Source organism: Myotis davidii, unplaced genomic scaffold, assembly GCF_000327345.1.
Source record: "Myotis davidii unplaced genomic scaffold, ASM32734v1 scaffold77, whole genome shotgun sequence".
Lineage (NCBI taxonomy): Eukaryota > Metazoa > Chordata > Mammalia > Chiroptera > Vespertilionidae > Myotis > Myotis davidii.
The window spans coordinates 3,108,478-3,123,630 of NW_006289713.1; the positions used below are offsets into that span (position 1 = coordinate 3,108,478).

A 15,153-nucleotide genomic window follows, 5' to 3' on the forward strand; every position below is an offset into this window, starting at 1 on the left:
AATATAATAGAATCAAGGACATAGAAAGGGAGTGGACTGACAATTCTGGGGAGAAAGGGGTGTGGGAGGTGCGGGAAGAGACTGGACAAAAATTGCACACCTTTTATGGATGAGGATGGGGGCGTGTAAGGGCAGAGGGTGGGGTGGGAACTGGGTGGAGGAGAGCTATGGGGGGAAAAAAGAGGAACACCTGTAATAATCTGAACAATAAAGATTTAATTTTTAAAAAACACGGGGGTGAAAAAAGAACTCATACAACTCAACAAAAGGCAGACAAACAAACCAACTAAAAATTGGGCAAAGCATCTGCACAAAGCAAAACACTTATCCAAAGAGGACACACAAATGGCCAAGAGACATATGAAAAAAAATGCTCAATGTCACTAATCATCAGAAAGATGCAAATTAAAACTATACTGAGGCATCACCTCACACCTGCCAGAATGGCTAACATCAGTAAATCAACAAACAAGTCCCAGCAAGGATGCAGAGAAAAGGAAACCCTAGTACACTGCTGGTGGGAATGAAGCCTGGTGCAGCTCTGTGGAACACAGTATGGGATTTCCTAAAAAAATTAAAAATGGAACTGTTGTTTGACCCAGTGATCCCACTTCTGGGAATATATCCTAACAATCCTGAAACACTAATCAGAAAGAATCTATGCACCCCTATGTTCATAGCAGTGTTATTTATAATAGCTAATATCTGGAAACTGCCCAAGTACCCATCAGTAGATGAGTGGATAAAAAAAAAAGCTGTGGTACATTCACACAATGGAATACTATGCAGCTGTAAAAATGAAGGTGCTCTTACCCTTTCAACAGTAAGGATGGATCACGATATCATTATGCTAAGTGAAATAAGCCAGCCAGAAAAAGACAAATATCACATGATCTCACATGTGGAATCTAAAGAACAAAATAAACTGATGAACAAAATAGGTCCAGAGACAAAATTGGTCCAGGACGCATAGAACAGACTGACAGAGCTCAGAGGAAAGGGTGTTGGGAGGGGCAGGAAGAGATTAACTAAAGAACTTATAAGCATAGCTCAGAGACACTGGCAATAGTGTGTTGAAGGCCTGCAGTGGGTTGGGGGCTGGGTAGAAGGGAGATGGGGGACATCTGTATCATACTGTCAACAATAAAAAATAAATTTTAAATAAATACAAGGGAAAAGGTTTAAAAAAATCCAACACTCACAAACCTTAAGTACATTAAAGACTTAAACGTGAGACCTGAAACATAAAACTCCTAGAAGAAAACAAAGAGAAAAAGGTCTTTTTTTAAAAAAATATATTTTATTGATTTTTTACAGAGAGGAAGGGAGAGGGATAGAGAGTTAGAAACATTGATGAGAGAGAAACATCGATCAGCTGCCTCCTGCACATCTCCTACTGGGGAGGTGCCCACAACCCAGGTACATGCCCTTGACCGGAATCGAACCCGGGACCTTTCAGTCCGCAGGCCGACGCTCTATCCACTGAGCCAAACCGGTTTCGGCGAGAAAAAGGTCTTTGACACTGGTCTTGGCAACCATTTTTTGGATGTCACACCTAATGCACGAGCAACAACAGCAAAAACAACCAAGTGAGAGACTACATCAAAAAATATTGTGCAAAGCAAAAGAAATAATCCACTAAGTGAAAATGAACCTACAGAATGGGGAAAAATATTCATAAGCCAACCATCTGACAACAGGTTAATATTCAAAATAAATAAGGAAGTCATACAACTCTATAGCCAAAAACATAAAAAATATCCACTAAAAAGTAAACAAAAGAACAGAATAAACACTTTCCCAAAGACAAACATGGCCGACAGATATATGAAAAAATGCTCAATATCACTATTCATCAGAGAAATCAAAACCATAATGAGGTATCACCTTACACCTGCTAGAATGGCTATCATAAAAAATACAAGAGCTAATAAGGACTGGTGGGGATGTGGAGTTAAGAAAACCCTTGAGCAATGTTGGTGGGACTATAAATTGGTCTGGCCACAATGGAAAACAGTCTGGATGTCCAAAATAGAACTGCCATATGAACCAGTAGTCCCACTCTGGAAATACAACCAAAGGATTCCATAAGTTTTGATATGTCAACTTGTCATATTTAATTGTCAGTTAAAAATACCTTCCCACCCTGGCCCGGTGACTCAGTTGATTGGAACATCATCCCATACACCAAAAGGTTGTAGGTTTCATTCCTGATCAGGGCACATACCTAGGTTTCGGGTTTGATTCCCAATTGGGGATATATAGGAGGCAACCAGTCAATGTTTCTCTCTCTCTGTCTCCCTACCCCTTTCCTTCTCTCTCTTAAAAAAATAAAATAAATTAATAAACATATCCTCAGGTAAGAATTTAAAAAAATAATTTAGAGAGTTGTGGCAAAATACCACTAATTCCCATTTTGATTTATCTGACCTTCTCTCCGGTCTGGACTGTGGCCAACTTCGATCAAGTTCCGAAAAGAAACATGGAAGAACGTGTGCTCTACACGTCAAGTAGGTCAAGTTCCTTTATCCCACAGTGGAAATACCCCACTGTTTATATACTGTTTCTTAAACACTTGTCGCAGATATTGAGTTTCATGTCTTAAGATTGTACAGTATCTTGATCCTTTTTTTCCAGGGCAATAAAAGGGAGCTTTAAAACAATTTAACTCCTTTCCAGGCCATCTCAACTTACATTGTAATGTTTTCCAGTATTTTATTGTTTTGACAACTTCATTGTGAGACAGTTTGTACAGAGCACTTAGACATATCTGTGTGTTTACTGTTCTAGTTGTTCACCACCACTTCTTGCTCAGAACCTCCTCCTGGAATTCGTTCCTCCTCTTGAAGAAAATTCCTTACTACTTCCTTTCTTGAGGAATTATCTGCAAGTAACACCCTCATTTTTGTTAATTAATGGTTTTTTATATGTCTTCCAATTCTTAGTAGCTTTGAGATATAATTTGTATACCAAAAATTCACCCTTCTTAGTGTGCAATTGAATGACTTTTAGTAAATTTATACTGTTGTGGCAACATTACCACTAATTCCCAAACATTTTCATTGCCTCAAAAATAAACCCTATATCCCCATTTCTCCCTCCCCCCAGCCTCTGGCAACCACTGAACAGCTTTCTGTCTATGCATTGGCCTATTCTGAACATTTCATATAATATGCAGCCTATTATAACTGGCTTCTTTCACTCAGAATGATGTTTTTGAGGTTCATCCATGTTGTAGTGTCAGCGTTATTTCTGTTTATGGCTGAATAACATTCCATTGTGGTGATGGACCACATTTTATTTTTCTATTCATCCTTTAAAGGACACCTGATTCTTTCCAGGTTCTGGCCATTGTGAATAGTGCTGCTATGAATATTCATATACAAGTTTACATGTGGACATACGGTTTCAATTCTCCTGCATGTACACCTCAGAGTGGAGCTGCTGGATCAAATGATGATCATCACTGGTGTTCTTGAACAGTTTCACTACAGACCCAATTCTGTGTAGATAATATTTTTCTCTCAATGCTCATTGGTACTACCCTCTGCTTCGGACGTCCAGTGGTTGTTGAGAAGTTTGCTATGGTTCCTTCATTCCACTGTAGGTGGTCTCACCTTTCTCTCTGGCTGCTTTCAGAATTATTTTTGTCTTTAATGTTCTGTGTGTGTCCAGGCATGAATTTATTTTTATTTCTACTTGGAATCTACTCTGCTTCCTGAATCCTTTAAATGTTTTATTTCTACTGTTCTCTCCATTCCCTCCATCTGGGAGTCCAGATACGTGTTAAATTAGACCTTCTCCTTCCAGCATTATGACTGGTCTTTTTCTCATGTCCATCTCCTCTCTCAGGTGACTATCCATGGAAGTTGTGAGTCCTCATCTCACCATGCCCATCCCTGGAAGATGCAGAGGCATGAAATGTAGACATGCTGTCCCCACCCCCACTTTCACCCCCCAGCATGCCCTGATGTAAACTACCCAGCCCAGGAACCCCCATGGGGTGGAGGGGGAAGAGGCATGACTATTTGGAATGGCAACTTTGAATGCTTCCCAGAAAAAGCACCGAGCATAGTCCAAATCAGTGAATACAATTTTGTTGTGATTTTCACAAACCCCACTAATGTAACTGCCAAAACCATGTGAAAGAAGCAGGCCCCACACGCTGATCACGAGTAGTGCAAACCACCTCTGTGCTTCGAACTGTTTTCTCTGCCTTTGTTTTCTGTGTTGTTGTTTTTTGTTATGTGTACACTTTTAATGGGTTTAAACATTTAGTGAATCAACAATCTTAGGCATGATTATGAACTCCTGAGACATTTAAAATCTGCCTTTAGCCCTGACCGGTTTGGCTCAGTGGATAGAGCGTCGGCTTGCAGACTCAGGGGTCCCAGGTTTGATTCCGGTCAAGGGCATGTACCTTGGTTGTGGGCACATCCCCACTGGGGGGTGTTCAGGAGGCAGCTGTTCAATGTTTCTCTCTCATTGATGTTTCTGACTCTCTATCCTTTTCCCTTCCTCTCTGTAAAAAATCAATAATATATATATATATATTTCTAAAAATCTGCCTTTGTTTTTTAACGTTAGATGATGAGGCAGGCTCCTCTGGACATGACTTGCTCTAAGAAGCCCTGGAGCTATAACTTTCTGGAGCTGGCAATGGTTGTGTCATGTGACAGGCCGGATCACCTGCAATACTGAAGAAGCAGGGACCCTGTGTCTGAGAGGGAGCACTCCACTGGGCAATGCTCTGTGTATCGGGGAGCTAATCTGACAGAATAAGCCACCCCCCTCACTTTGCAAGAACCCCACAAGTACTGTCAGCACTGAGGAAAGGGCTCATGGGTGATCCCTGAGCACCCACCAGGAGGGAGGCTGGCCTCGGCAAACCACCTCTTCAAAGGAAATAACATTAAAGCTGCTGTGGTCATAAATACATTTATTTCATTAAAAATGCTTAATTACAGTGCTGAGAGCATTTCCCCCTAGAAAAGTAGGTAAGCAATATTTCCATCAAAATGTTAGTTGTCTCTGCAAATACCTATTTTCATTTCACTGAACAGAGCACACAGCAAAAGGCTTCTGCTACTCCTTTTTTTTTTTCCATTTTCTTTTTTGTTATAAACACCATAGCAAATTTAAAAAGCTGTTTAAACAGAGAAAAATATTGTAGTTCTTGATTTTCTGCATGAACTTAACGCAATCCACGCTGTGCTTCCCACTCTTTCTCTAGGTACCAACGGTGGGACTCAAACGAAGGGGTCTTCTGGAGGGTTAGCGGCTGTTGTCATCTGTTATTTACTGGGAGACTTTCCCCTGTGGATGAGGCTCCAGATGCATTTTAACAGAATACGTGCAGTCACCTCCATTCAAAGCCATGGGGCCAGACGTGTGTAGAACTGGGTGGTTGGCTGGAGCCGGCGCTGAGAGCAGTGACGGCTCCACCTTGGGTCCTGTCATGGTCGGGCAGCCAGTCCTGCATCACTGGATCTGGATGGCTCCGTGCTCAAGCTGCATTTCGGGCTGCAATGTGGGCTGCAGGGTCTCGGCCGTCTGCAAGAGGGGAGAGAGGAGGGCTTTTCTATAAAAGTACCCACCAACTCAAGTCCAGGACACTCACTGGTCACAAAATACCAATGGTTTTCATGCACAGAGCAAACACACAGCAGAGCTGGAAGGTCCGGGTCCTAAGTGCACCCCTGCTTTGAGTGATGACTCCCAAAACTTGAGCTGCTTCGCAGCAGCTCTGATGAATCCGGGATGTGGCCTCTCCTTGCGGGACCGCCTGCTTGCTCAGATCCTGAACGACCCTCCCACACAGCTGCAGAGATCCCTGAAGTCTGCGGTGCTGATTTCCTATTCCCACCCCCTGCTTATCATTGGGGATACTCTTGAAGTGGTTAACACATCCTTAACCTAATATATTTGCCTAGAATTTCAGTTACCATTTTGCCTTTTCTTATAAAAACTGTTCCAATGTTCCAAAAAAGCATTTTAGGGGCAGCTAGCTTTCTCCCCTTAAAGACATAAGTTCTGAACAATGAGTTATAGATATTAAGATATTTTTAATGCATATTTACAATGTTAAGATACATTAAAGGGAAAAATATAACCTTGGAATAAGTCAGCAGTCATCCACCTAAACCATGCAGAACTGGCTCCCAGATGGAGATTTGGGGATTTTTAGGGTCCTCTAAGCTGTCTGTCAAAGGCAATGTCACAAAGACTAGACCCTCAAAGGTAGTCCTAGCTTCCCTGGCAGGAAATTTAGCTGGAGAGGCCTGGCATGGCAACTGAAGAGAGACAAAGAAAGCCACAGAGACTGGAAGGCGGAAGTCCCTGGGCATGGGGGCTAGTGCTACAACCCCTACTGCAATTTAAGGCTGAGATTTTGAAATACTATACAAATGGCATTTAACAGTGTTTCCTTGAAGCAGAGGCCTTCCAGTCTCAGACAAAGGACTCAGCACAGGCATTGCCCGTGCTGTCTGCCTAAGAGCCCACAGAGCGGCTGAGCAAGAGCAACAAAAAAGGGGCCAGCTGACACAGACGAGGTGGGGGCTTCCCCACACATTTCTGGACGAGGGAAAGTGGACTAGACAGTGCTGGTGTCTGCAGACAGGAGAGAAGCTACAGGCTGGGGCAGTGTGCATGCACCTCATTCTCTGCTCTTCTATCTGTCCTAATTGAATTGATCTTGAGACCTGCCAGGTGTGAATCGAGTCAAAAAAATAATGCCAGGAAGCCAAGGTGGCAAGGTGCTAAAATGGACACAGTTTTCCTCAACTCTGAAATCTGTAATGACGACAAACCTACAACATGGAAGATGACCCACCACAGAGCCCCCCAGGCCTGAAGAACACACACCGTGCCAACCTCTGCGCCACCCAGCAGCAGGAGTGAACTGCTTTTACACACAACCCTTTCACAACAGCTTGGGTATCAGACACCATCACCCGGCATGAGACGAGGTGGGTACACATGGGAGGTTTCTTCTAGGACAGGTTTGTTCTTAAATCACAACAGAAAACTGGTCGGGGAGAATACCTCTCCCCACACGCACACACCCTTCGCCGGCTCCAGGCCATGCCTCATCCCTCTCCACAATAGAAGGGCCTCTATGGTCACTGCTCTGAGGAAGCCCAACACCACTCAGAGTGGGAAGTGCCTGGGCTGTGGGAGCGGCTGGAGGGGTCTGGTGGGGGGTGAGGTGCACACCTTCTTTAGGACACACCTTCCCAAACTCTGGGCCAACTGGGGCCTCATTGTGAGTCAGGAGAATAAGGATTTAAGTCCTCAGGGGACTGCTGAGTTCACTGAGCTGGCACCTGGTCAGCAGGGTCACCATGGGCAACCTACTTGGTTCCATTCCTCAGCAACCACCTCACGAGGCTGCAAGAAAACCAAATGAGAACTTCCTTTCCTCCCAGGGCAATGGAGAGCACACAACGCCTAGCACAGTGCAGAGCAGAGTGCAGGAGGGAAGAGGGACCGCCTGGAAATGCGGGGCTTTAATTATAAACGCCAAAGGCTGACGGCATCGACACAAGAGGCTCAGCAAAAAGGAGAGGAGCAGACCCCGAGAGGACAGCAGACCATGCAGAAGGCGGGGCAGGAGGCAGTACCTAGCAGGCTGGAACAGAACATCCACAGGGTCCTGTGGGCAGGGAGCTCTGAGGCCTCCTCAGGCCAAGGCTGCCCAGACACATGCCCCCTGCCTTCCCATGGCCAAGCACCTACATCACAATGGCATTTGTCTTATCTCAGCAGTAAAGTTAGTGATTTAATCCCACGGCCTGTGAGGTCTGAGAATGCAGGCCACCGGCTTCTCTGTGCCCTTCACGGCAGCCTTGACCTTGTTTCCACGACTCATTGCCCTCTCAGGACCAATCCTACGGTCACTCTCAAGAAATAGGAATATGCACTGACTTTAGAACTGGTTGTTCTAAACACAACCAACCAACCAACCACACAGAACCACTCACACTGTCCCCTAAAGGGGATCAGGCTGTCAGGCTTATGCGAGCTCTTCCCACTAGATTAGGGGGTGAGAGGCAGGCCTGGGTCCCCTGCAACCAGGGTGACTCTTGAGAAGCCACAATGCTTGCTCCACTGAGCACACTCACCGAGGGGCAGCTCCAAGAACACTTCAAATATCTAAAGAAGCAACTCACTCATCTGACATTTCAGAAAGTGTCAAAACAGAGCATGAAAGCCGGTTTCCAGTGCTCCCAGGAAGCATGGATAAGGGCAGCTTAAGCGGAGATCCAGCAAAGCCAGATGCCGAGAGGCTTCCGTGGAAGCTCGTTGGTGCTCAAGCAGACATGCCGAACAAGCACACAGCAAACACAGGTGGGCCTCACAAATGCAGAGTTCCCGCCAAGGCCATCAGACTGCTATGCTAGAAGTATGATGTGGGAAGCTGAAAACCTGGCCAAATGGTGCTCCCAGGACCAAGTGCAGGCACCACAGCTAGCAGGGCCATCCTACATTTCCACCCTAAAGCAGCGGGCTGCTCAGAGGCAAGTGGCCCAAAAACCTGCCCTTGGGAAAAAGGTGAAGGCTGAGGGTGGCACCAGCAGGAACGGCCCCCGGCGCCGGGCCGCCCACACAGAGGAGCAGCGAGGTCTCAGGTCAATGGGAACCCCTCACTTTCGAAGGAGAATTGACCAGAATTTATTTTTTGCTTCTGAGTTTATAGACAAACATTTGCACAAGACAAAATAGCTCAAGAATCAGTTTAAGACTGGCACCTGGGTCGAGATCTAACTTCTCATTTTCCTCCCGGAAGAACATCAGAAGTAGAAATAACCAAGCTGTGTTCATACCTACAGAAGACCCAGGACTTGTCCACAGAGACCCACCTGAGCTGCCGTAGTGTGGTCAGTCACTGGCGCCAGCTGGACGTACTGGACCTGGATGTCACTGCCCTGGAGAGGTGACCCATCTATGCCGGTGGCAGTGGGGTCTGAGGAGGCCACGGCTATCAGCTGGGCCCCCTGAAGCACCTGGAGGGGCAAAGCAGACACCGTTAGCACCATCATGGGTACAAGGGCAGAGTAAAAGCCATGCCTGCAGACTCCACGTGACGCCATGGACCAAGGAAGACGACCCAGCACTGCACTCCACACTGTGGGGTCCGCCTGCCCACCAATCATCTGGAGTAACGTATGTGTGTGTAGAGGGCATGTGTGAATGGATGTGTGTGTGATCAGATTGTTCCACATCTGCAAGGGACCTCCCTCAAACATCCACATTTCAGAAAGATGGCTTTTTAAGCCTTAGAAGAAAAAAGCAACCAGCTCAGGGTTCTGAAGAGTGTGGGACGTGGCCAAAGGCAGGCCTGAGAGCACTGGGATGGAGAGAGTGTGGGACACGGAGCAGGAGATAAAGCACGTGAATACCTTGGGATATCACTGTTGTTCTAGGTTCACGGGAGGGAGACATGGAGGGCAGCCGGAGGGACAGGAAAGGCAGCAGGTTCTCCTGGAGCATTTGCAAGTCAGGGGAGATGAAGAAGTGCCCACCCCCCTCGCCCCCCGCCCCAAGAGTTAACCATCGGGTTTAAGAAACAGCAGAAACATGGGTGTGAGTTACAACACCCAATGCTCCAGATGGAGCCAAGAAGACCTGAGTATGAGGAGCGGCGGTTGGGAGAGAAGACAACGATGAAGGATAGCGGTAGAACTCTCGGGGAGGGGGGGCGGGGGGGAGAACAAGTCCCAGAGACAAATCACCAAGGCACGTGACCCATGACAACCAGGGACAGCACCTGGACTGTGCCTGGAGGTGGGGGCCAGGTGAGGGCCCAGAGACAGGGTCTGGTAACCCTACCACTCATGAGCACCCCCACATCCAGGCCCACCTCCAGCCCAGCCCACCTGGTGCTCTAGCAGCCGGAAGATAAGCTGGTGCCTTGACCTCCCGAAGGCCAGGATGGGGAGGTGGTAAAGGAGGTCTCTGAGGCTTTATATTCATGACAGTGAAATACCATAGCTGTGAGGGTTTTTATTTGGGCAGTGCACCCCACCCCTCCTTCAAATTATATGCCTATGGCACCACCTTCCAGGGTCACTTGTGGGCCATCCATAGTGGGGCAACAATGACCACAATTCCCAACCAGCCCACTACCTCCTGCAACAGCATAAGAGCTAAGGAAGAAGGTGTGGATCTGCAGAGAAAAGAGGGATTGCCCACTCTGGGAAAGGTGGGCTCGGAGTCCTTATGAAAATAGAGTCTGTGGTTTTAAAATATCATTCTAGTTTTTGATAAACAAGAGTTCTATTTCTTTAACAAGGAACTCATAAAGGAAAAACAGGTAAACTCCATTTTTAGAATAAAAGACGACAGAAGGTTAACTACTTTTCGTTTCTTCAAAAACCAGTTTCACATTCTAACACCAGCCGGCTATGTTGGGAGGATACTGCCCCCAAGATGCACACCTCCTTCTCCCCGGACCCGCAGGTGTGTGCCCTGATACTCGCAGAGGCACTCTACAGACGGACTGAGCTGGTCATTTCAAGATGGGGAGAATGCCCTTGAGTATCAGGTGGGCCCAATGTCACACGGGTGTCTTGAAAGCAGAGACTTTGCCAGCTGCAGAGAGGCAGAGGGATGCCACATGCGAAGAGTCACTGGCCATGGTTGGCTTGGAAGATGAGGAAGGGGCCACGGGCCAAGGACTGCGGAGCCCTCTAGAAGCTGGAAAAGAAGCCTCCAGAGGAACCAGCCCTGCGACTCCTGGCTTTCGCCCAAGGAGACCACGTTGGGCTTCTGCCTTCCAGTCTACACAGCAGCCACAGGATATTCACAACTGCACTCGCCATTTCTGAAACTGTCTTCTTTGAGCACACGAACTTGCTTCTGGATCCCCAGAGGGCTGAGCTGACAACAATGGCTCTTACTTAAAACACTACTCATTTCCATTATAAACTGTTTGCACTAATGAGTTTTTGAAAGGTTAAAAAATAAAATTGGAGAAAACTGAAGTCTCCTCTAAGAATTCACATTTTCTTTTCCCCAGCACTTACTCTCCTTCAGATCTTTCATGACCAGAAAACAGGGCACAGTTCTATCCAGTTCCATAGCTTTCCTTCCCCATCACCAGGGAGGCTGCCACCCTTCCTCCTCCCCGCACCCATGATCCATAGAGTTGAGCAGTCAAAGGCAGCAGTTGGTGTGGCTGCAGCTGGCGTGGCCACAGTCCACCTGAGGAGCCAGCTCTGCCTGGGAGCAGTCAGGAGACTGCAGAGCTTGGGGATATCCCCTCAGCACACCCACAGCTCTCCGTTCTCAAAGCTGAGCCCCCTCTGCATGGCCCAGAGGGCCTCCACTGGGCATCAGTCTCCTTGTGGCTTAGGAAAGCATCATTGTTTTTTAAGAAAGAGCAGCAAGATCTAGGCGGGCTCCCTAGGTCCCTCCAGCAAGCATCCCTATATACTCTTTACTCCACAAACTCCCAACACGAACAGGTCAAAGGACTCTAATCAAGAAACACTAGCTGGGACCTGAAGAAAGGGAGACACAAGGCTGTGTTTAGTCATGGAAGTGTTTTAGGAGCCTCTGTTCCTCAGAGGGTTCGGCAGGGGCTAGCTTGTGTTTCATCCCTTTGCCTCTTTTTGGAGGTGGACCACCAGTTCCTTCTCTCCACAGGTTGCTTTCACCCTGGTCTGTAAGTCTGAAGTTAATGACTGAATCACTCTGCTTCATTTTTCCTCGTTCCCTATCTTCACAACATTTCTCAAATTGTCAATTCTTTGTGCTACTTAATGTACAGCTACGTTCTTAGGAATCTGGAGATTCAAAACCTCTAGCTCGGCAAGGAGCCCTGCAGGAACACTGACTAGACAATGTGTCATTAGTTGACCCCGTGTCCCACAGGACCTGACTTCAAGTCTAAGACAACACAGCTGCGAGTGGGAGACCTGCTGGTTTGGAGCCTGGCACAGTGCTTGTGGCATCTGCACCTACATCTCTTAGTGAGCAGACTCACTCCTGACTTACAGGCATCTGTGAATTTTTTATGAAGTAGTCCTATGCAGGACTGTCCACGGTATGTTCTTGCTTACCAGCCCTCATGTCCCCCCAGTGTGGCACCTCATGTCTAATTGGCACAATCAAGTGTGGTTTATTCCCAGTGGCAAAGCTGAGGAAAAAGTAATGTGGGCAACAACATCCCACCAAGTGGAGGGTTGTGTTTCAGGTCAGAGGCTGTGCCAGGCAATAATGCTGTTCCACAACAGCTCGGAAAATCAAAATGGGGAAACGATGAAAGGCAAGAGACCTGGTAGGAAATCCTCAAAACCACACAGCCACCTGCCCTTTTGGTGGGTGAAAGCGAGAGAGGGTACAGACTGTGATGCCATGGCTGCCCTAACTCAGCACTGATTTCTAGATCCTGGACTGAACTTTAAAAATCTAAGCAATGTTTTCAAATACTAAGCTAAAATGTTAGGTATTTTAATGTAGTTACAGTTTATAATTGATGTATATTTTAAAGATCCCTTAACAAGTGAATTTAAGGTCAAATTGTATAACAATTTTTAAAGGAAACTTATGAAATCATGGAACTTATTTCCGAGAAGGTTCTGCCTGTACTCTGGTTCTGGCAATGAGCCACAACCCTCTACAAACGGAAGGCATTTTACGGTATCCTAAGATAGATTTTCCCCTGTCAGCATTGCCAATAAAGGGACTTCTCACATGATCTACACAGCTGATTAAATCTTAAGAATTATGTCAGAAATCTCAGAATCTAAGTGTGCAGAATTATAATAGTGAAGATAGGCACATTACCAGCCTGGCTGGTAAATGAAAATAAAAATAGGAAAATGTTCTCCATTGGGAATTCATTCAAAATGCTATGCCTTTTAAACATTTCCACATTGGTTTGGTTTTGCTCAGTGATCAGAAATGAGTTAAACATTTAACGTGCAAACTAATGGAGGAAAAGACCTTCAGCCACTGAGTTATCATTTTTCCCCTGCTCGTACTCCAGACCCTGCAGAGAAACTTGCCCAGGGGACTTCCACCACGTGAGGCCTCAGCGGAAGCCCTGCTGCTCGGCTCCAACACCTTGACTCCAGCATTGGGAGAGGGTGGGTGGCCCAGCACCTAAGCCTGCCTCTTGCTCCTCTCACCACAGCCCCATCAGCGGCACAAAGCTGGCCTGGATAAATTCCCACTTATTTCCCAAAAATGAGCTTTCAGCTCCTTCTTCATTCTTCCTGCTCATTTTCAGTTCGGTACCTTTTCCAAACAGGCTCTGGAATGTAGAAAGATCTAACTGGAATGCAGTGAGCTTCCAGGCCAGTAGCCAGAGGCAGCACCTCCCGGCTGCCAGCCACTGTGAGCCTGCGGCTGTACTTACTGTGGGGCTCCCCGAAGGGCAGCACATCGTCCATGAGGCACTCATGGGTGGGGTGCAGGCATGAGCCGTACCCCAGCTTCATTTAGAGGGTTCCTCTACATTTCTGAAGCACAGCCAATTATTTTCCAAAAGAAAATAGCCCAGGGCACAGATATAAAGCAGCCTACTAAGGGGATCCTGGACCTAAGAGCACTGTTTTGTGGAGCACACACATCTGGTTTTCCTCTCTATATTGCCAATTCTGAAACTATTTAATATCCAAATGAGATAATGCAAAACTGGTGCAGAACCAAAAATAAATGCAAGAAGCCCAAGGACTTTTCAGTAATATTCACATATAGAATTCCCAATCCAATCAAGAATCCACCCAGATTAAAAAAGAAAAGAAAGCCTAACACTCCTCCCCATCCCCAAAGAAACCAACAAAAAACCCTTAATGCACTTACAAGATCTGCTTGTAACAGTTTAATTAAGTTTGTAGCCAGGAACAAGACCACCAATCCTAAGGCCTCCTAGAAACAGATCCCTTACTTGTTTTGTGTCTATTTTAAACTAGAGGCCCGGTGCACGAAATTTTCCTGCCTGATCACCCCTAACCACTCGCCTGCTTGCCTCCCTGATGATCACCCCTAACCACCTCTGCCTCAGCCCCCGTGGCTTCGTCAGGAAGGACATCCAGAAGGTCGTTTGGCTGTCCGGTCTAACTAGCATATTACGCTTTTATTATTATAGATTGAACTTGTTGCCCTGGCCAGTATGGCTCAGTTGGTTGGGCATCATCCTGTGCACCAAAAAGGTTGCTGGTTTGATTCCGGGTCTGGGCACATGTCCAGGGTGCAGGCTTGATCCGCAGGAGGGGGTGTGCAGGAGGCAGCCGATCAATATTTCCGTCTCACATCCATCTCCCCCCCCCCCACTTCCTTTCTCACTAAAAATCAATTTTATAAAATATCGTTAAATTGAACTTATAAAGGTAATGCAATCAACTAACCAGGCTGACTTTCTCAGATCTGGATATTAATTCAAGGAGTAACTTCCTTGTAGAAAAGTGAGGAGCTGAGAGAAAGATGCCTGTCCCAGGGACACACCCAAACCAACTGGCCAGGAGATCTACCAGCCTGAAATCTTTTTTGTACATTTGTACAGCAAATGCCAAAAACAAATGACCATTCTTAAGCCTTTAAACTCTCTAACGGACCAGCAGCATATTTCCCTAGACTCCATTTTGAGTGCTTTCATAAACCACATCGCCATTAGTAGTTGGTCCAAAAGGAGCGCAAACGGCAAGGCTCCTCTGGGATCGGTCCTCAACAGAGACTTCTCACAGCCCTCAGGTTCAAGCCAACATTTGAGAAAAGCATTCTATGGCCAGCAAGGCTACAGTTGCAAAGCTAACAGGCTAGTAGCCATAAGCCAGATTTACAGCCTGGAGCCGAGGGAAGATGCCCCAGGGAACCCAGGTCTAGATTATGTGCACACAAAGATGCTGTGTGGCAAGCAGTAATAAAACGCAGGTTCTGCCATATGCTCTGTGGCTTGTGTGTTCCAGCATGGGAGCAAGAATCTCAAGCACAATCTAAGAGAAAGCAAAACAAAACCTAAAAAATAGAATAAAGCAGAAACGGCAGCCTGGAGATACTTGGTATTCATCCCCGTTTCACATAGCTTAGCCTTCCTGGGAACAAATCTTAACCATGTGTCTTAAAACTTTCCAGTTGATTGGGTTTGGGGATGGAGGGAGGTTTAATAACTCGCCCAGAGTCAAGTCTAAGGCCCTTCACTCT

General features: G+C 46.5%; 1 protein-coding gene across 8 annotated transcripts in view; it reads right to left on the reverse strand.

Moving 5' to 3' along the window:
- The window catches only part of BANP (BTG3 associated nuclear protein), a 147,753-nt gene that overhangs the window by 26,143 nt on the left and 106,457 nt on the right, over positions 1 to 15,153 (reverse strand). For 7 of the 8 annotated variants that reach the window (XM_006762201.2, XM_006762202.2, XM_006762200.2 and 4 more), the window contains 2 exons: positions 8,865 to 9,008; positions 4,923 to 5,553 (listed from right to left, as the gene is read on the reverse strand). In XM_006762201.2, coding sequence (XP_006762264.1) covers positions 5,482 to 5,553; positions 8,865 to 9,008 — 216 coding nt within the window. In that variant the 3' untranslated portion in view covers positions 4,923 to 5,481. Of the gene's footprint in view, positions 1 to 4,922; positions 5,554 to 8,864; positions 9,009 to 15,153 lie in introns of those variants that run through there. The other variant, XM_006762204.2, reaches the window with a different exon arrangement.